Source organism: Ruditapes philippinarum, unplaced genomic scaffold (genome assembly GCF_026571515.1).
Source record: "Ruditapes philippinarum isolate M1 unplaced genomic scaffold, ASM2657151v2 ctg1310_1_1_1_1, whole genome shotgun sequence".
Lineage (NCBI taxonomy): Eukaryota > Metazoa > Mollusca > Bivalvia > Venerida > Veneridae > Ruditapes > Ruditapes philippinarum.
In genome coordinates this window covers 409,280-430,889 of record NW_026856986.1, presented here as the reverse complement: position 1 = coordinate 430,889, position 21,610 = coordinate 409,280, and the positions used below count along the sequence as shown (strand labels likewise).

General features: G+C 33.3%; 1 protein-coding gene across 1 annotated transcript in view; it reads right to left on the bottom strand.

The window, feature by feature from the left end:
- The window catches only part of LOC132748390 (A disintegrin and metalloproteinase with thrombospondin motifs adt-1-like), a 46,024-nt gene extending 24,499 nt beyond the window's left edge, over nt 1-21,525 (bottom strand). Inside the window, exons 1-11 of the mRNA XM_060737975.1 lie at nt 21,412-21,525; nt 13,939-13,983; nt 13,273-13,352; nt 12,434-12,502; nt 11,840-11,969; nt 10,362-10,484; nt 9,120-9,308; nt 6,876-7,052; nt 5,928-6,092; nt 4,981-5,373; nt 317-328 (exon numbers count right to left, since the gene is read on the bottom strand). Coding sequence (XP_060593958.1) covers nt 317-328; nt 4,981-5,373; nt 5,928-6,092; nt 6,876-7,052; nt 9,120-9,308; nt 10,362-10,484; nt 11,840-11,969; nt 12,434-12,502; nt 13,273-13,352; nt 13,939-13,983; nt 21,412-21,514 — 1,486 coding nt within the window. The 5' untranslated portion in view covers nt 21,515-21,525. The remainder of the gene's footprint in view (nt 1-316; nt 329-4,980; nt 5,374-5,927; nt 6,093-6,875; nt 7,053-9,119; nt 9,309-10,361; nt 10,485-11,839; nt 11,970-12,433; nt 12,503-13,272; nt 13,353-13,938; nt 13,984-21,411) is intronic.
- Nucleotides 21,526-21,610: the final 85 nt, after the last annotated feature.

Below are 21,610 nucleotides of genomic sequence, written 5' to 3'. Positions count from 1 at the left end.
TTTTTTAAAAGTATAATAAATAAGTATTATCATTTACTTGTTTTCCTATAAAGGCAATATAATTTCTTTTCCAGATACTTAGTTTAACCGCGTTTTATCGACTGGAATTCAGGTACGCAATCGCATAGTATTCAAACCTAAATATGTCACAATAAATATACAAGCTAGTACTCACGTACATATAATTTATTACTTTACAATAAAAAAGGATCAAAAGACACAAGAAATAAAGTGAGAATAGACGGAGCTTGTTCATCTTAAAAATTGATGAGAAAAAAACCAAGAAAAAACAAACAAACAGAAAACAACAACTTACGAACGGAAAGCCCTTTATATCGAGACATTGTTATCCGTCAACCGCTATGATGGAAATGTTGCGCAAAGTATTGTCATAGATTTAGTAAAATATGTCATTAGATAAGACTTTGAAGGCCCGTCATGAGAAGATAATATAACGCAACTTTCTTTTCACTAAGGTTGACCCCTTTTCTGAAATAAAGGTGAGTGTGAAATAATGCAAAATGTGTTGCCCTCATCACACATCAAAAACATTGACTAAAACACTATTAAACTTTTGCAAAATTAATTTAAATTTACGCCTGAGTACGCTCAACGTAATCGCTTTGTCCGTCTGTCTGCCTTTTAAAATCTTGCCCCTTGTAACGAAATAGAATACTGACACCCCTGTCAATTATTTATACAAATAAGTGACCCATTTTTATCTATATAACCTTACTTCTGCCGAAAAGTAATAAACCAGTCTAAGAAATTCAAATTAGACACAATATGCCTTCGTCTTCTCTGAAACTTGTATAATATTAACCCTGTTTAGATTTCGAGAGAAAATTGACCTAACCTAGTACGGCTCGAGGACATTTTTTAACCACTCGTTCACGCTGCCCTTTAAATTAGATAAAAGTTTGCTTCTCCAATATAATATTAAACCCTGATTTTATCAGTTTATTATACAAAAGTGATTCTTGATTTGTTGCTTTTGTGGCATTAGAAATTGTACAGACAGGACGTAAGGTGGTTGCACACTTGGTTCAAGCGAGATAATTGGTTGCAAACTTGACAAGATGGCTACCGAGTCATGAATATTTACAATACTCGCACGTATTTCTTTTTACAGGAAAGTGGGTTTGTATGCTATCTTGAAATCCTTTAATATGCCCAATCCTTAAGACAATGTATATGGCACACTCGGTTTTGGGTTTCAGTCTTCTAGCTTCTGATTGAAGATATAAATTGGTAATATTCATATTTTGAGATTTGACAAGTGTCAATCCAGGGCGATTGTATGCTCATTTATTCACATCTGTAAGTCTTAATGTTCACCAAACAAGACAAAATATATTTCTGCCAATCTTGTGTGAATGTGTTAATTTGCATGTTCGAAATAAAGCTTCAATACACAAAAAAAATCTTCTTCAAACACATTTTGGTTGCACAACCAGCAGATTCGTTTATATTTTATGAAACATTAAAGTGAAATTCATTGACTTTCGTGTCAAAAGGAACAAGACGTTGATTTTTTTAGTTTTCTTTTGATATACCTAGAATTCCGCAAAATTTACGCGAACGAGCCATTGGCATGCTTAATGCTTGTATGACTATGAATGCCGTCGCTATGAATATTGGATGCTCTACTCCTGCTATTCGACACCTAAGGCAAAGTTTTTAAGCAACAGAGCGTACAGAAGATCGACCAATACCGCTATATTCGGAGCACCCACCTGCGCAATCGCCATCTAAACTGCCACAACTACTGCCGCTAACATCCCTGGCACACATAACAAGTGTTTATCCGGTGGGCTACATGGACGTCGATCATACGTTGGTTGTGTTTTGAGGAGACGTCACCGCGTAAATCTTCTTAATTGGGTACGTACATACTAACGCTGGCTTAGACAACAATGGAATAGCTTTCATTTCTCTGAAGAGTCGAGGTTTTCCATTTATCGAGCTGATTGCAGGGTTCGAGTATACTGTAGGAGAAATGAATGTTTTGCCAATTCCTGTGTACTTGACCGACCTTGTTTTGGGGTTAAGGGTTCTGTCTTGGTCTGAGCAGGCATTGCACATGGAATTCGCACCAATCCCGTCGTTATCGAAGGGAATTTGAATGCCCAATTCAACTTCTGAGATGAAATTTTTGCGAGGTATATTATCACAGTGTTCCAAAATATCACACTGTTTCAATATGATAATGACACAAGCCATACAGCTAGGGACACTGTGAATTTTTTAAGGGCGAATAACATTGCATTTATTAATGACTGATCTACCAAAAGCCTTGATCTGAATCCAATTGAACACCTTTGGGATAATTTGGACCAGTGTTTTAGACGTCACCCTATTCCATTGTCGAACTTCAATCAGCTAAGACAAGCCTTAATTCAGAAATGGAGCATTCCAAAATCTGAAATCAATACGCTGATCCGTTCTATGCACCAACGATGCCAGCCAGGCAGTCCTTCGTGCTGAAGATGGTTATACCCGATATTAATTTGTGATTTTGTTGGGCATTTACTGCATTTTAACTAGCATTTCACTACTTTTGGATAAACCCTCAGCAATAATTTTTATCACTAACACTCACAATAAAATACTCTTTAAATAGATATAAATCTACCTTAAACTTGATTTTCATATTTGTGTATATCGTATATCTGCACTTGAATACTGGGAAAGTTCCTTTTTGGTTCATTATATGTTTTGTTTTGTTATGTTATTATTGTCAATATAGTAATTATAAATTATTCAAAATATTTCGTGCCGATTTTCAAAAATAAATATGCAACAATCATTTTTTTAAAATAATTATAATAATTTTCATATGTTAATTTACAAGTTTAAATGTTCGTAACGGACATGCTCTTTCACTTACATCCACATACAATGGCAACGGAAATATACAATCATTTGTAATCTATTAATTTTTGAAACGCATGATCAACATCACACTTATTTGGCACATGTTTGACACATTGACAGCTTTATATTCAATTTTGTCAAAAAGGCGGAATAAGATTGTTTTGAAAGGGAAGGGAAACAATTCGCACAAAATTAACCTATTCACACTTGCAGACTTCTTGTCCCGCCAATCTATTTCTGACAATTACACACACTGATTTTGTTATCTACATATAAGTATAATTGCTATCAACACATATTTTATTCTAATGTGATTGGCATTCGTCAGGCAATGAACCTCTCGGTAAACATACATATAATTATATATTTCTAGATTAACAAATCACGTATCACGTGTCTCACTTTTACACTGTTTATGTAAATCGACCATATTTTCCATACATCCAAGACGCAGCGGTTACTTCCCCTGATCAGTACAGAAATCACTGCCACCACAAGTAAATTCGGTCGTCTGAGAGACAAATATATTTTTCACTTTTAATTTAGAAATAGAAAACTTTATACCATTTTAGTTTTCTTTCATTAAATTGTTATGCATTATGTACAAGAATGTAAAAAATATATGTATAAAAATTATTTTGTAAACATAACAAAAGATATTTTTAGATCTACTGTGACAAAATATTTTTACTGTGACGCCGTATATATAGTAAACAATAGCTATTGAACGGCTGAGCCCGGTACTTGTTTTAAAGTGTTAACAAACTGAGTTTTTTTGAACATATTTCTATCTGGTAAGGATGTAATTGTGAATCTGCCAGATGGATATGGGATCCTTGGCGTTCTGAACTGACCGCCATGTTTTTGTCACATGTTACAACTATCGTCACGTGGGTTTCAGTGGGGGGGGGGGGGGGGCAGTGCTTGAAGTAGCAAAGCGTGACGTAACCTCTATGATGAGTAGTTAAAGTAGCAAAACGTGAATTAACCCGTGTGAGGAGTTTGCCAAGAAGCTAAACATGGTATTGAGTAGAAGCTTATCGTTCGATTGCTTGGTAACTTATTTATCTTTCCATCAGATTACTTCCATCGCTTGTACACAATGCATTACAACAATGCTCCTAGAATAAGTCAAAATGTCTTTCAGGTTTGAATGTGGAGGAGAACGTAATAATCAGACTGTTATGAATTTAACCAAAAATTAAAGAGGGGATGTTTGGTGACAAGTGAATTTAATGAATTGAAAAAACAACAACAACATCTATTTGCAGATTTAATTACAATTGCTATTTTAGTTATTAACTGATTCCATCTTGTTGTTTTACTTTTTAAACAGGCCTGATAATATTTGAATATGTAGGTATTTGTAACCGAAAATAAATGTTTAGGTACCACATAATGAGAATTTGAAATAATCATAATCAGAAAAATATATTTTTTTTGTAATTTTAACTGTGAAATTATCAAATACAATTTTAAATTTAAAGCAGTATGACTTTCAATAAAACATTCTTTGTTTTCAAACTTGCTACCTACCCTCAGATATCTCACAGCCCCCCCCCCCCCAAAAAAAAAAAATGTTTTCCAAAACAAAATAAATCGTTGATGTTAACAGGAAAGCCGAATCTGACAACGAGAATCATATATATTTATCTGCACAAAGGTTTTGTAATTGTAAATATACAAACTGGAATACATGTTTTGTAAAACTTTTAAACTTTGGTTCTACACTTTAAATAGATGGTAAGCATTCGCAATTTGTATTAAAATCCATATAATTATAGACATAAAAATAATAGTTTGGAGAAACCTACCCACCCTACCCTCACCAAACTGGCATGGTCGTGGGAGGGGAATCAATCACCAATTTAAAGCATGAAATAAATGTATATATTTTATTAACTGACAGCTGAAACTATACTTATTACATATGTACTATATTATCTTCTTGGATATTTGATGCCGTATTGTGTCTTTCACATAATAACAATGGCATCAACTTTTTAAAGAATGCTTTAATGTTTCAATTAACAAATATCGCTTTAAGTATTTTATTCCATGACGTTAGTATAAATGTGTAAATTTAATTTTAGATGTGTATTAAAGAGCCTGCAAAGAAATTTCTCGAGTAATTGGCTTGTGCTAGAACAATATTCTTTGGGTAAGAATATTCCCCCCACTGTACAATCACTCTGTCATTATCCTTTATTCTCGCCACAGTTTGAAGAAATCCACATTCAAGTGAGTTGTATCCATATAAATACTTAGAAACCACAGTTCTGTCGTTGACTTTAATTGCAAAAAAGCCGTTATGAACTGACACAATACATAGCTGAGCACTAAAAGAATATGTTCCATTAGTTGGTGCCGTGAAGACTCCAGTCGAAGAATTGTAAGCATTACCGTCGTTAACAAGGATTTGGGTAAAAACCATGGTCTGGTTGATGATAGGAGTCAGGTCAGTCAATTGATATGCGTTAAAGATAATGTTTGGAACTGCAATTATAAATTTAATATAAATTAAGTATACGCTTTTTAACTTGAACAAGGTGTGCACATTATATATTATTTGCTAGTGAGAAAAGGTCTACATAATTTCGTCAAAATGACCGCTTTATTAATCATCAGAGCAATTGATGACTAATTTCAGGTCTTCAGCGTACCTGTTAACGATGAAGAGACGGTCGCAACAGAAGAAAGAGAAATATTAAAAAGCAGCATGTTTTGTTAATTAAAATATACGATCATTTTCGAAGGAAAATAAGTGACAGGTTTCTTTGAACAAATATGCCGTTTATATCCTACAATGAAGAATTGTTAAAATAATGCAAGATTGTGCAAAACGTCAGGTCGCATTGTGAAAATTTATCACCGAGGACACGTGACCACAAAAGTCCACGTGCACGGCCAAAATATATCGGCTAAGGTATGTTTTTTTAGTGACTTTTTATATCGAGTCGATTTAAATCGACCACGGCATTTCTGATGCTTTCTAAATATGCATTTGGTGTCGTCTAACATTTTGTATTTTCTAAATGTAGCGTACATACCACAACTACCAGTGTTACAAGCTGTAACTTTTACATTGTCACCTTCACAGTACGCCCCACTTGAAGAAGGCCGTGGGTTTGTACATGTTCTAGACTGGGATCGCACCCCACCGCCGCATGTCAAGCTACAACTGCTCCAAGTTCCCCATTGTGTCCAGCCTCCATCTATAGACATATGATATGAAAATGCAAAACAACTACACTTTAACATTTTTCATGTGATGCAATCATATTGTGCTATGCCAACACATCGTCTACGTCGGTACAACCGAACATTTTACTGAGACTTACCACGCAAAATATGAAAATGACAATAAGGATATACTGCATATACTAACAATTTCATTAAAAATTGATATTAAATGTGATTAGCCATTTGAATTAAAGTTGTTTTTGAAACACTTTCACGTTTAGGGCGTTTTTACACAATAAAATGGTAAATCTGGAAAAAACAGAGTAAGCGAATGATCTGAAACTTTGCAAACAAGTTATTTGTATTTACCGTTATCAAATGGTATAAAATCGACAAAAATATTTTCAGCCCTGTCATGTAAAAAAACGTCATTGGGAACCGTCGTCTATTGATTAACTTTTCTTTCTTACCTGTAGGTGTATGACAGAAGCGGAAAAAATGACCTCGACAATCTAACATTTATTGTTCCTTGAGTTTGGCCCTTTTAATTTTAAACCCAGCCCCAGTGAATAGTGGTAACTTTTGCTTTTTTATCTATTTTCTTTTGATTACCTAGTACAGGCCCTTCCCTAAGAGAACACTTAAATGCTCTGCGAGTTCGACTTTTCTTTTGCTTTTTTTTCACAAACAGTATCGTGCATAAAAAGTATTTAATGGTCCTATAAAGCATTGAATTCATGAGTAAAGATGAGTAAACATGGAATCTTTATAACAATTGTGAATAATAATAGCTTTTGATACTCTAACAAGCTTACTAGCGCATGGTCCTTGTTTACAAATCCTGACGTCATTCGGATCACCGAAACAGTGATCACCAAATCTTGAAGGTACCGGGTTCGTGCACGTCCGGTGACGTTTTTGCAATCCAATATCACATGTTACAGAACATACCTCCCACGTGGCCCAAGTCGTCCATCCACCATGTACTAAAAGTTAAATTGCTTTTAACGAATACGATCAGGGCTGGGATTCAACGATGTGTCGTATCCTACAAACGCCGCCATCTTGGAACGAAAAAGGTATATTTTTGTTTATTACTCTTTTTTGTTTGAAAAGACTGAAAACCAGATATATGTATAAATACGCTCCACTATTTTCCGCTTCGTTCGGTATATGTTGTTTGCACAACTATTTTGTCAAACAAAAGTTATAGGGTCAGAAATTTTATGGGGTTTTGTGGATACGACTCAGTTCATATTGCTTTAACCATCGTTTTTTTTTATTCAGATCAATTATATACTTATTTCAGAGTTAACCATAAACTTCAAACTATAATTTTACATCATTTACCAAAATTTGATTAAAAAGATGTTTATTTTGAAAGGCAATAATAACTTAATTGTATTTTACGAAATTTTTGACGCTGTTGAAAATAAAATATGATACAACGCAGTTGTATATTTTTGCAGTCTTTTCAACGTGGATAATTTTGCCACTATAAGTCTATTTTAACCGAATAATCACTTGCTTTTGATAAAAAAAATACTAATCATTCACGGTTTATAGCAATGTCCTGTTGCTTTTAAATATTTAGAATATGTTGTATCATTTCCAATATAGCATTTAATTTGAAAATTTACATTTCGGAAGCTACTTTTGAGATAAACATGAACGGAATTTGTGGATGCTTATGACAGGTGCTTAAAGAGCGACCAAAAAATGAAGCCTTAATAGAATTTTTATTACATTTTCCGTTTCTGTGGAACCTATGAGTGACCTCTGCTTATGACTTGTGTACAAAAATTCGCAAACACGAAATGTTGTTGGACGTTTTTAGCCTCCTTTAGTAGCACATTATTAAATAGCTGTTCGACCAATATACAGCCTACAATGAAAATACAACTGCGTCGTATCATATTTTCTTTTCAACTGCGTCGTATCATTTCGTACAAATCATTATTTTCTTTCAAAATAAACATTCTTTCAAATGAAATAAAACATTTCTTTATAACGAAAATTTAGTAAATGATGCAAAATTATATTTTAAATTTGATGGTAAATTCTGACAAGAGTATATAACTGATTTAAATGGAAAAAAAGCGATGGATAAAGCATTATGAACTGCGTCGTTTTCTGGCCCGCTTCGAGTTGCAAGTTCTCTATAACTTTTGTTTGCAATCAACGTACCGAACGAACGTGTTGATACATATACTGTATCTGGTTTTCAGCCATTTCCAACAAAAAGAGTTATAAACAAAAACATACATTTTTCGTTCCAAGATTGCTGCGTTTGTAGGATACGACGCAGTTTTGATTCCCAGTCTGGCAATGGTGAATCTTATTTTAATAATTATATATAATGCCAAATCTTATAACCAACTTCATACGAAACAAGTCACTTAATTGATATTTGTGGATATTTGATATTTATAACTTGTCTTCTTGACTAAATATATTTCTAGTCGAAATCTATATAAAATGATTATTGTTACACTAAAGCTATTTATTGGCACCAAATACAGATATCTAAAGGAGAGTACAGCTATAAACAACTCAATGACATTGATTAAAAGTTAGTAAAGAAGTTCTACACTAAAGCAATCTTACAATATTAATGACTCTAAAATCTGCAAAGCTATCGGTCCGGTATTTTTTTTTTTAAACAAAGATTATGTTTTAAAAATTTCCTACATTTTGTTGATGGGCAAAGAAAGATAAATTAAACCAGTGAACATATTTTTTTCTGAAACTTTGCATCATACAGAAATTTCAATTCAAAGGACATTTGAAATAAAAAATGATGTCGGTAAAAGTTGAATTTGAGTTATCTGCTCATAAGAAAGGACTAAAAGTATGAAAATTCACTTTAGTGGGCAGATATTTTGATAAAAAGGATCATGATCCCAGACGTTTTTATTATTAGATTTGTTCCAAATTAATTTACTTTTATCATGCAATGTTAAAGAATAATGTTCGCTACTTTAATTTTTACTTCTTCGCCAATGCAAAAAAATGCAGAAAAACGAAAAAATTTCAAATAAACGCCTTTATAGTGATTCAGTTCCTATTACACTTACCAGGACATTCTTGTTTGCTACACACTGTTGTGTCGGTTGCATTTCCAGAGCAGTTTAAACCTCCATTTGCCGGGGAAGGGTTTGTACAAGTTCGAGTCCGAGTCTGTGTGGAATTTCCACATGTGACGTCACAAGACGACCACGTGCTCCATAGAGACCACATGCCATCGACTTCAATAAACATGCGAAATAATTGAATATTCAAATAAATAAAGTTAAAAAAATATTCAATACACACCTCACTATTACCATATAGACAAAAAGAAATCATATCACTCAAAGTTCCTGGTGATCATTCATAATGTAAGTATTTCTTACCTTAGGCATCATATAAACAGTTTTCATAAAGAAAGGCCTAAATAACATTTGTGGATCTCTAATGTGAAGTACATATTTTACTTCTGTGACAAAATAATGCTTTATTTTGTGAGAAAAACATTGTTGTTGTAATAACGAGTGTTTTGACAGAAGCAATAAGGCAGCTACCATTAAAATCTCTCGTTAGAAAAATCGGCTACATGTATATCTAAATTTATAACATATAGCCTTTTTAATATACCAAATTTGGCCATTTTCAAAGTGGTACTTAAATTATGTTCTGACATTGGCATGAAGTAGACTTAGGTAATATAAAATAGAAAACAAAGGAGCCCACAAAGAAACCTTTCCCAATGCCATAAACAACACAATTGTAAAATATCGCAGGCTCGGTTAAATTTTGCCTGTTCAAGGGCGAGAGTAGTAAGTACCAGTTACTGTCTACGATCCAAGTAACGGCTTCATCAGTAGATCTATTTAATATTTATACATGAAAATCGTGAAATTTTGAATTTAGAAACGTCCGCAGAGGTACTCATATACGGCGGTGAACATTAAAGAGGACTGGTCTAAAGTTCAGATTTACTTATTTCTTACACCTAATGCGTAGCGTTATTTAGGAGCTGATTTTAATCAGATTGCAATTAGATATACCAAGGTGACCAGTGCAGATCAAGATCAGCTGGTATATCCGTGCTGTTTGATCATTGTCTGCACTGTTCGCTATTCCGTCAGTACTTCTTTTTATTCATAAAAGAAATGAGTGGTTTAGTCAAGATTGATGGACAAGCAAATTTAAGATACTAGTATTAAGTAAGGTGAAAAATGTTAAAAGAGTTTTACTAGCTGAGGAATAATACAATAATGTTTATGTTACACCACATCATCATTAAGATGAGAACATACCCAAGGAGCAGAGGTCACAAAAGTGCGGGCATACTTTCTTCGCATGATGGATATCCTTGCATATGTCAGTCACGGTGCTGAGGAAAGAACAGTCAACTCTTGCGTCATCAGTACATTGTGTGGCTAAAATGGCAATTAAATACACTGTTTTAGTTAACTTGAGTTTTAAATTAAAGAAATTGTCATTCATAGTGGCAGGTTTACGTTATGTTGTATTTATTTTTTGTCAAGACAATAAAGACAAGAGGGCCATGATGGACCTGACATCTCTCACCTGTATATAGACCCCCGGGGCGGGCCCAGTTTTAACCCAAGGGCTTTTAACAAAAATTGGTAAACACCCATTTGATTTTTTTTAAGTTTTTACTATACACATATAGGGAAAAACAATGGCCCCACCCCCAGGCGGGGCCAATTTTGATCCAAGGGCTTTTATTTTAACAAACTTGGTAGACACTCACAAGAAGATATTTCATGCTAAGTATCTAAACTCTAGCTCTTTGGATTTTTTAAAAGAAGGTTTTTTTTAAGTTTTTACCATACACATATAAGGAAAATCAATGATATACACATATAAGGAAAATCAATGACCCCCGGGGCGGGGCCAATTTTGACCCCAGGGCTTTTATTTGAACAAACTTGGTAGACACCCATTAGAAGATGTTTCATGCTTAATATCTTAGCTCTAGCTCTTTGGGATTTTTAAAAGATTTTCTAAGGTTTTACTAATTACATATAAGAAACATATATGACCCTCCGGGGCGGAACCAGTTTTGACCCCAGGAATTTTAATTGAACAAACTTGGTAGATACTGACTAGACGATGTTTCATGCAAAATATCTAAGCTTTAGCTCTTTTGGTTTTTTAAAAGAAGATTTTTTAAGTTTTTTCTTTTGGCTCCCATGGCAACCAGAGTTCTGCATGGAATTAACTTTTTTGAACAATTTTTAAAGTTGACTACTAAAGGAACATTTCTGTGAAGTTTGGGTGAATTTGGCTGAGCGGTTTATGAGGAGAGTTAAAGTTAAAGTTTACGGACGGACGGGCGGACGCCGGACGGAAAGCGATCACAAAAGCTCACCATGTCACTTTGTAACAGGTGAGCTAAAAACAAACAACACCCCCACACAAAACAACAACACCAAAAAAAAATAGAACGAAAATCACGAAGAAACGACAAAGTCCACCTGTCCCATCTTTATATTTTCGCACTGCTTACAACTGGACACTGACTAAATGCCAAATTTATTATGCTATTAAATGGCAGGTCATGAAACTTTCTTACCTAAAATTTATGAATTTATCAGATTAATATGTATACTGAAATGAACAATAAATCGTGAATTATGTCGTTACTTGCTCGCCTGCGTTTCGACTTTCTAAAACTACAGGTTTGTGAAAAACTCGTGTTTTGAGAAAAAAAATGCTCATAGGATTCTCTTTTCAAAAAGTTGAAATATAAAAACGTAAATCATACGTTTTAGATGTACGCAAAGATGTTTGTTGCAGTTATCATTGCCGCAGCATTCATGACATCTGTCTTTGTTGCGTTGTTGTATGTCTCGCCCAATCAAGTTAGATGTACCGCTTCCTTGCATACCGCATTGCTGCAATGTTAAATCATACCAATATACGAACGTTGGCAAATGGTGGCATTCCGCATTTCATTACATACATTCCATATATATTTCTAAAGCTTATTTAGGTTCCTGTTGTCGTTGAAACTGTTACCTGTACAAGGTATGCAGTTTTAGAAATATAAAAAGAAAATCATCCCCCTCCCAATTGTGGCTGAGGAGTTGCTTTTATTTTTTCTCCTTAAAAGTCGCATACGTTATTTTTAAATTTTAGAGAAGCACCTTTTTCGAGAGGAGTACACTTACTTAAATTTCAGAATATTCTATCCGGTAAGTGTAACTTAAACAACATCTACATCGATTGCACCTAAGAGTAATAATGTAATATCAAACTTACAAAATGTGCATGGTATATTATAATATTCATTTTTGTATTTTTATTGTTAATAAAACAGAATAATTTTTAATGAATTAATTTCTTTAATCGTACTTACATGCCTGTCTATACATCCTAACATGTACAACCGACTTTGACCATTGGTAATGGTGTCTAAGAAACACGACTATAAAGAAAGATTGTGAGATATGTTAATTTTAGAAAAAGTATTTGACATATGACTTCCATTGTTTCCTATGTAATAAAATCATGACTTAATTCTCTTTATTACAGAAGTGTAATATAACAACGGCATAAGCGTAAAAACGATAAACTACGGATTTAGACAAGATGAAAAAGCAACTGTTACAATAGACTTACAAAATGTCAAAGACAAAATGAACAGGCAAATGTTGTCACAATTACATTCTGACAATGACATAACGAAAAAGCAAAGTTAACGATATATACATAATGATATAGTTCACTATAGACTAGGCCAATTGACAAGGTCACTTGGACAAAGTGAAAAAGCGCCATTCACAATCAATAGAGTTCACAATTAGATTAAACACTGAAATGACAATGACAAAATGAAAAGGCAATGGTAACGATATAGAATATATTATAGCTTGGGCAAATTGGCTACCATAGGGATATACAATTCACAATACACTTACACTCTAAAATGACTGCAACAATATGAAAAGGCAAAAGTTATGGTATAAATATAATAAAAAGTATTCTAAAAACTTACAAGGACAAATTAAAAAGATACATGTAAAAGTCTAGAATTCACGATGCATTGAATGTCAATTAGAAGGACTACATAAAAAGGCGACAACTACAATCAACATAGACTTCACATTAGTCTCTCAAACTGAACTGACAAAGACAAAGCATACAGTTTGGCATCTCTAAATAAATAATCAAAGATTAACTAAAGACGATGCTTACTTGGTCAGAGGTGCACTGGACACTATGGGTGCAATTGCTAACATCGTCAATGCCTGAACATGTATAACACTGGAGAGACGCTACAATAAAAATACAATACTTATACGTTATAAAAAATGAATACAATTAGACACTGACAAATACAAAATCCATGCTCATGGCCGGGTTGTGGAAAGTCGGATTTCTTTAATGTCCATTTAGCTTCAAAATTGATACTGTTATTGTCTCTCAAAGCATTTTCATTTTTGATGTTTTGTTACAGTTTTGTTACAGTTTCCCAAAAGTTACTTATACATTTGAACAATCGTTTGATATCTTAGCATTTAGTACAGCTATAAGTACAAATATACTCGTATTTATTAGTATTGAAGTCAAAAGACCTCTTTGTTTGTGGTGTTTTTGTTTTGTTTAATTACTTTTATCAAGCATTTATTTCACATTCAGTGCAGCTTTCCTCAGGTGATAAGTATAAAGAAATCCGCTAGTAATCCGCAGTAATAAACACATTTTGCCCTTTCTAAAGAAGGAAAAAGAGAAGAAAAAACATATCCATTTCTGAGGATTCATATGCATAGATACTTGATAAGGAATTGTGACTTAATTTTCTTGTAATCGAAAAAAATGTAAAACAGCAACATACTTTTTGAAACAGATTAAAATACATACCAACATGGGTTGTATGTGCCAGAATTAACAAGCACGCCAGAATATCTGAAAGTGAATATTTTGAAATTATTATGATTATAATTATTGCCGTGATTCTTGTGGGTTTTTTTCACATTTACATGTATAAAAGAAACATATTTCTTTTTCAGAAATAACTTTTGTGTATAATTGTAGTTCAGGTACTCAGTACGGACTGTTATCGCATAGAATTCAGATCCTTAAATAACTCACAATAGATAAGCTAACGTACATTGTATGTAGATGTAATTTATTTCTATAATAAAAAAGGTATTATATAACGCAAGGAATAACGATATTAAAAAGAGCTTCTTACAAGTTGGTAGAAGCTGATGATGAAAATTAAAAGATTCAGAGGAATAAAAGAAGTATCTTTAAAAAAGATTTCTCGTCCGAACTAAAACTGATTTATTTGCATATCGTATCTTAGAAAACACGAAAAAAAATTACGGGGTAAAGGTTTTAAGGGAGTTGACCGTTGTGCTATAAATGAGTTGATTCAAGTGACCTCCCCTGATGACATTGCAAATGGCGTAGTGGTTCAAAGGGAGGTAACTGTTGCACAAAAAATGTGTCGATTAGAATGACCTCCACTGATTGCATTGCAAATGACGTAGTGGTTCAAAGGGAGGTAACTGTTGCACACAAAATATAGTCGATAAGAGTAACCTCCCCTGATGACATTGCAAATGGCGTATGGGTTCAACGAGAGGTAAATGTTGCACACACAAAAAGAGTCGATTAGACTGACCTCCCCTGATGACAGTGCAAATGGCGTAAGGGTTCAAAGGGAGGTAACTGTTGCAAAAAAATATATAGTCGATAAGAGTAACGTCCCCTGATGACATTGCAAATGATGTATAGGTTCAACGAGAGGTAACTGTTACATACAAAAATGAGTTGATTCGAGTGACCTCCCCTGATGACAGTGCAAATGGCGTAATGGTTCAAAGAGAGGTACTTGTCGCACTCAGAAAGAGGTCGATTAGAGTGACCTGCCCTGATGGCATCGCAAATGGCGTAAAGGTTCAAAAGGGAGGTTACTGTTGCATTCTAAAAAAAGAGTAAGTTAGAGTGACATTCACTTAAAACAGTGCAAATGGCGTAAGGGTTCAAAGGGAGGTAACTGTTGCAAAAAAATATATAGTCGATAAGAGTAACGTCCCCTGATGACATTGCAAATGGTGTATAGGTTCAACGAGAGGTAACTGTTACATACAAAAATGGGTTGATTCGAGTGACCTCCCCTGATGACAGTGCAAATGGCGTAATGGTTCAAAGAGAGGTACTTGTTGCACACAGAAAGAGGTCGATTAGAGTGACCTGCCCTGATAGCATTGCAAATGCCGTAAAGGTTCAAAAGGGAGGTTACTGTTGCATTTCTAAAAAAGAGTTGGTTAGAGTGACATCCACTTAAAACATTGCAAATGAGGTAAGGGACCCAAAGGGATGTTAATATTGCACTACAACTAGAGTCGGTAAGAGTAATCTCCCTTGATAACATTGCAAATGGCGTAAGAGTTCAAGATTTGCATGTTAGAAATTTTAAAACCTTTTTTATTCTTTATTTAGTCTTTTGAATCTCCTCTTAAATAATATTTTATTTCTCAACTCCTAGTAATATTTAACTTCTCCTTATAAGGGTTTTATAATCTGGACCAAAACGCCTCTGTCAACGTTGTCATTATAATAGAGATTTTCGACCATGCGACCACATACATGCATCGAGGACATGTTTGAAAGAAAGTGACCGTGCGACCACATACACGCATCACAAGATTCCCCTTCTCATACGAGAAAGGGACAAAGAGTTGTCCGCCCTTTTATTAAAGGGCAGACTTAAAAAATATGCCATTGCCTTATGTTATTGATAAGGAGGCTAATGTTCACAGATATAGCGTTACTTTATATACAACAATAGTAACGCAAAACAAGCGGGTTATCAGTTTACGTCTTTTTAAGTCCGCTATGAAATTTTAAAAGGATAATATATAACTTCTTGGAAAATTTTGAGTTTAAAGTTTTTTCTACCTATCATTCTATGTATATAACAGAATTATCTTAATTTTGCAAAACACGAACGTTTCAAAAACGTTTTATATGCATTAAATATTAGAGATATATTTCACACGTTGTTTTCAAATATTATCCTCGGGGCATTTTGCCGAAGTACAGACCTAAGTAAAGTAGACTGAAGCCTAATACTAGTAAATGAAACACAAAGTAAAACGTCATATTTTCGTGTGCCTTGATAGCGCAGTAGGCAGAGCGTCCTTGTCAGTGTTGTTTCCTTATGTATCTTTTTCTTATTTGATTAGTTTTGTTTCAGATAGTTACAAATGCATGAGATAGAATATTTTTGTACACAGGTTGTGTTAAGTTTGGGGAAAACGTCAAACATCAGGAAAAAGCATAATCAGAAATGTAAGAAATATAATGAAATGAAGTGTGTTATATATGGAACCATATATTCAAATTATTAATATTTCGTAATCGTAGTGTGTTTAGAATTGTTTGATTTTAAAATGTTGAATTTTTTTAAAAAAAATCACTAGAAATGTAGTCTTTACAAAAATGAAATTAAAAAAACAACAACAACAACATAAAATAGAAGTAGAAATTTATAAGAACCAAATACATGTATATTCAAATGATCATACAAAAGACAAAGTGAAAAAGGGAGAAAAACAACAACAACAACAACAACAACAACAACAACATCATAGTAACACGGCAGAGCGAAGGGTTAAAATATAAAAGTGAAAATAATTAAAAGTTACTCAAGGGGGTTAATCCATGCGCGCGCATCCTTCAAGTTCTGATACCGCGAACACTTCATCGGTCGGTATTTCGAAGAAAAACGGGTGGTGTGAAGAAATCAGAAAAGGTATGAATTTAATTTGTTTTGCAAAGAAGATGTCCTAACTTCTAGTTTTTATATACAAAATGTCTTGAAGTAACTCTTTCCTGTTTTTGTCAGTATTTCGCGTTGAATGCGATTTTTTGATTCTGGATAGTGCGTACACCCGGCGTTTGAAATGTTACAGAAAATGAGCAAATATCGATTAAAACTGGACGTTTTTTTTAAAACGGCTGGAAGTTTATACTGTTTGTAGAATCCTTTTCAAAAATAATATTTTCAAACCCTTTGTTTCAAATTCATTTGTACTAAAAATGTATTTAAACGCACTATTTTTACAGAAAACAGAGATTATGATATTGCGTACACTCTAAAAAACCCAGATACTGCGTACAACATATCTATGCAATTGATAGAAAGTACATTTTTATTCGAAGCAAGTCTAAGGTTTTTATAAAATGATAAAGCGGATTACATCGGTGTCCAATTTGAAGAATTATTTAAAAATCTACATCCTAGAAAATGTTTAGAATTTACATGTATTTATGCAATTTGTTTAGGTATTTATGTAAAACCTGGTGAATAATTGTCTATCTTTGATAATATTTTAATACTCTAAACATTTCAAAATAAATTACTTCTTACAGTCAAATTTATATCTTATTTAAGAAAAATGAATTTCTGTCGATTTTGTGGTGAATTCTTTGCCAGTGAATCTCTCTCAGACAGCATGAGGCACGACATCGGCAAGATGGCCCCTACAAATGTGATATATGTAGTCAAGTGGCTTTTTCGGAGTACCATTACAAAACACACATGCAGCGTCATTCCTCTGAACGCAAGTACGAATGTAAATGCGGCAAATCGTTCAAGACATCTCACGATTTAAAACGCCATGAACCAAGAAAGAGCCAAACAAAGGAATTCAAATGTGATGAATGTGGCTTGGCCTTTTCTAATAATAAAGATCTTAGTGATCACAAAGATAAGCACGAGAATAGAAAAAGTCATAAATGTGGAAAGTGTGGCAAAGCATTCAGGTATAAATGCAATCTTTACAGACACTCCAAAATGCACGAAGGGAATAAATTTACATGTGAACATTGTGGGAAAAAAATTCCAAGCAAAGCAGCTATTTCGTCCCATCTCTCATATGCAAGTAAAGATCCTGTCAAGTGCAGTATTTGTAAAAACTATTCAATCATACCAAAACTCTTAAGGAACACATGAAAAGGAAACAGAGTTAAAAGTTCGTGGAACATGAACGCATTCCAAAGAAATAACTTGTTGCAAGCGTTTTTAGTTCAAGTTACAAATATATGCTATTTTCTTGTGCAATTTAATTTACCATGTTTTTCCCATGAAGTGTCTGTAGCCTGAATGCTTTGCCACACTTTCCACATTTATAACGTTTTCTATTCTCGTGCTTATCTTTGTGATCACTAAGATCTTTATTATTAGAAAAGGCCAAGCCACATTCATCACATTTGAATTCCTTTGTTTGGCTCTTTCTTGGTTCATGGCGTTTTAAATCGTGAGATGTCTTGAACGATTTGCCGCATTTACATTCGTACTTGCGTTCAGAGGAATGTTAATTCTAAACATTTTCTAGGATGTAAATTTTAAATAATTCTTCAAATGGGACACCCGTGCAATCCGCTTTACCAGTTTATAAACCTTAGACTGCTTCGAATAAATTGTACTTTCTATCAATTGCATAGTTATGTGTACGCAGTATCTGGATTTTTTTAGAGTGTACGCAATATCATAATCTCTGTTTTCTGTAAATAGTGCGTTTAAATACTTTTTTTAGTGCAAATAAATTGTAACGAAGGTTGAAAATATATTTTTGAAAAGGATTCTACAACAGTATAACTTCCAGCCGTTTAAAACGGCCAGTTTATTCGATAATTGCTCATTTTCTGTAACATTTCAACGTCGGGTGTACGCACTATCCAGAATCAAAATCGCATTCAACGCGAAATACTGACAAAACAGGAAAGAGTTACTTCAAGACATTTTGTATATAAAAACTAGAAGTTAGGACATCTTCTTTGCAAAACAAATTAAATTCATACCGTTTCTGATTTCTTCACACCACCCGTTTTTCTTCGAAATACCGACCGATGAAGTGTTCGCGGTATCAAAACTTTAAGGATGCGCGCGCATGGATTCACCCCCTTGTTACTGTGGCGTTGATTTACCAACTGAGCTTCTATACGATGGTACACATTTTTTAGAATTAAACTATATGTATAGTTGTTGACACTTTCAATCTCAATATGCAGACTTACCCTTTATTTAACTTTCTAAAGTATCGTTAAGACCAAATTATCATCACAGGACAATATGGACAATGCACATTTAATTTCTACATGTGTATATTCGACTTATTCTACTTAAAAATAAAAAAAAAAGATTTAACTTAAGCAGCACGCAAATATGGCACTGGTAAGACTACATACATGTATTTGCAAGTTTTATCATACCTGCTGAATTTGATCGTTACAAAAGTATGAAGTAGGCCGAAAAGTGGTGATCATGCAGTCACGCAGACCTTCATCCGTGTGACGTAATTTAACGATCTTCTCGACAAAAGAGATACCTTAATTTCAGCTACATCTACCCTTCTTACCATAATCTAACGCAACATATACAATGCATACGTAGAGACTTTTTTTCTTTTTCTATTTTTAATTCTGTTTTTTTCTTCTTCAGAAAATAGCTGTAGTGATCCTGGTGATATATTTGATTTAATACAGTGATACAAGACTTTTTAGATATAGTTCATCGGCAGAGATCTAGGACTTTATGCCTAAATTGACATTACGCGGCCTGCTAGGGGTCTTACAGCTCAGTGAATCAGCGATAGATAAGTTTCCAATTGAGGTCACATTTAAAATGTGCAGTTATCTTATTATTAATTAATAAATTAATAAATATCCACAACTGATAGAATCTGATATTATAAGATGATAGCTTCCAGTAGAAATCGTATGCTTATGATAATGTTGTTTCATTACCCAGTATGTAAATTGTAAGCGTAGTTGAATAAAATAAGTTTTAACCAAATAAGAATGTATTATTTTGTAATTCTCTACACGGAGTGACCCCCCTTGATCAGTACATTTGTAAGTATTTATTTCGTGTTTGAAGGTTGGTAAGATACTTTGATAATTTATGTAAACACTATTCAAATCGTTTCGAACTTTTGGTGTTAAACTAGGCTTTTCATTGTGTAAGCGCCATTGCCCATTGATGAAATGAGCTAGTTTGGCAAAGTTCCAATTTTATTTTAACATCATTTACTATTTATGTTTTAATGTTTTGAAGACTTACAAAGAATGGACGGAACTTATATACTATCGGGCGTTATCTGAATATATAGTGTTGTGTGTTGAATATGACAGGCAATTTTAGTAAGACACCATTTCCACGGCATTTGTATTGCAATTTTTTACCAGACACGGAATAATTTTGTACAACCCCCTTTTTTATTAGTATTTTTTTTAGATTTGATAATCAATGTTTTATAAAATATTACGCCCCATCCAAATAAATTAAATTGTCAAAAGTGTAAAAATAAGCCTTATTTAACACGACAGAAACAAGACATTCAGCAAACGGGGAGAAACTTAACAGTGTAACTTTTTTCTAACAATACGTTAACTATTATTACGATATTTTATGCAAATTCAACTTTAGTTTTCTACATTTCGGTAAAGAGTTTGGCAGTAGCCAAAAACAGCGAAGGAAAAATCTCGATTAAAATATAAGCTCATTAAGCCTGGGATATAATTTTAAAATCTGAATGAAAAAAAAAGAAAACACAACAAAAAATATAAATAATTATAAATAGTTTGGTCACATAAATATAAAAAAGAAAAACATTTAAGTAATTGAAGTTTATTCCAATCAAAATTGAATTGAAAGTTTATAAATGACAACGTTTTGTTGATACGAAATACCCGAATCACCTTTGGAAAAACAATGAAAGAAACCTAAAATCCGAAAAAAAAAAATGAAAGAAAGCTTTCTTATCTAAAACATTTTAACAAACATGTATTATAAAATAGATACTTCATAAATATGTAAAATATATGAAAATTATAAACTCTGTATATAACTGATAATACCAGATAAGTTCGTTTTCTTGTGTGCTTCTCGCTATTTTCATGCACTTAAGTAAACAGAAAAGTGGACCTACTTGGTGGTTTCGTTTATGTTTGACAAAATTTATAACTCTTAAAAACAGCGTAAAATAATCTGTAGGATTCATGGCAATATAGAATTTATAATGTGTAGGAGAAGGCATGGTTAAACAGAACTTAAGTATCTGAAATTTAACTTGATAGTAGAAGAACTTATGAAAGTAGATAGTTCGTTTCCAGACTCCTTTAGATCCATTAAGAATTAGAAAAAATCCTTTATGTCATTTTACAAATTTGACAATGGTCAATCAGATTCCGAGATTTCAGATTGTTATTTTAAAATGATCAATGAATTTTTTACATAAATTCAGTTCTTCCCTGTAAATTTAACAGGAAGTCAAACTGAAAACAGACCGGAAAAATGAATAAATAAAAACAACTTACGGGCGGAAAGCCCTATATATCGAGACATTTTTGTCTGTGGTGTCAATGTCGCGTAGTTTTGCTCATAGATAAAAATAAAATATGTCATTAGATAAGAACACATACTACGCAAATAAAGGCCCTTCCTGAGAAGATTATATTAATGCAACTTTGTTTTCACCACGGTTGAAGAAATAGCAGGGACAGAGATATGTCATTC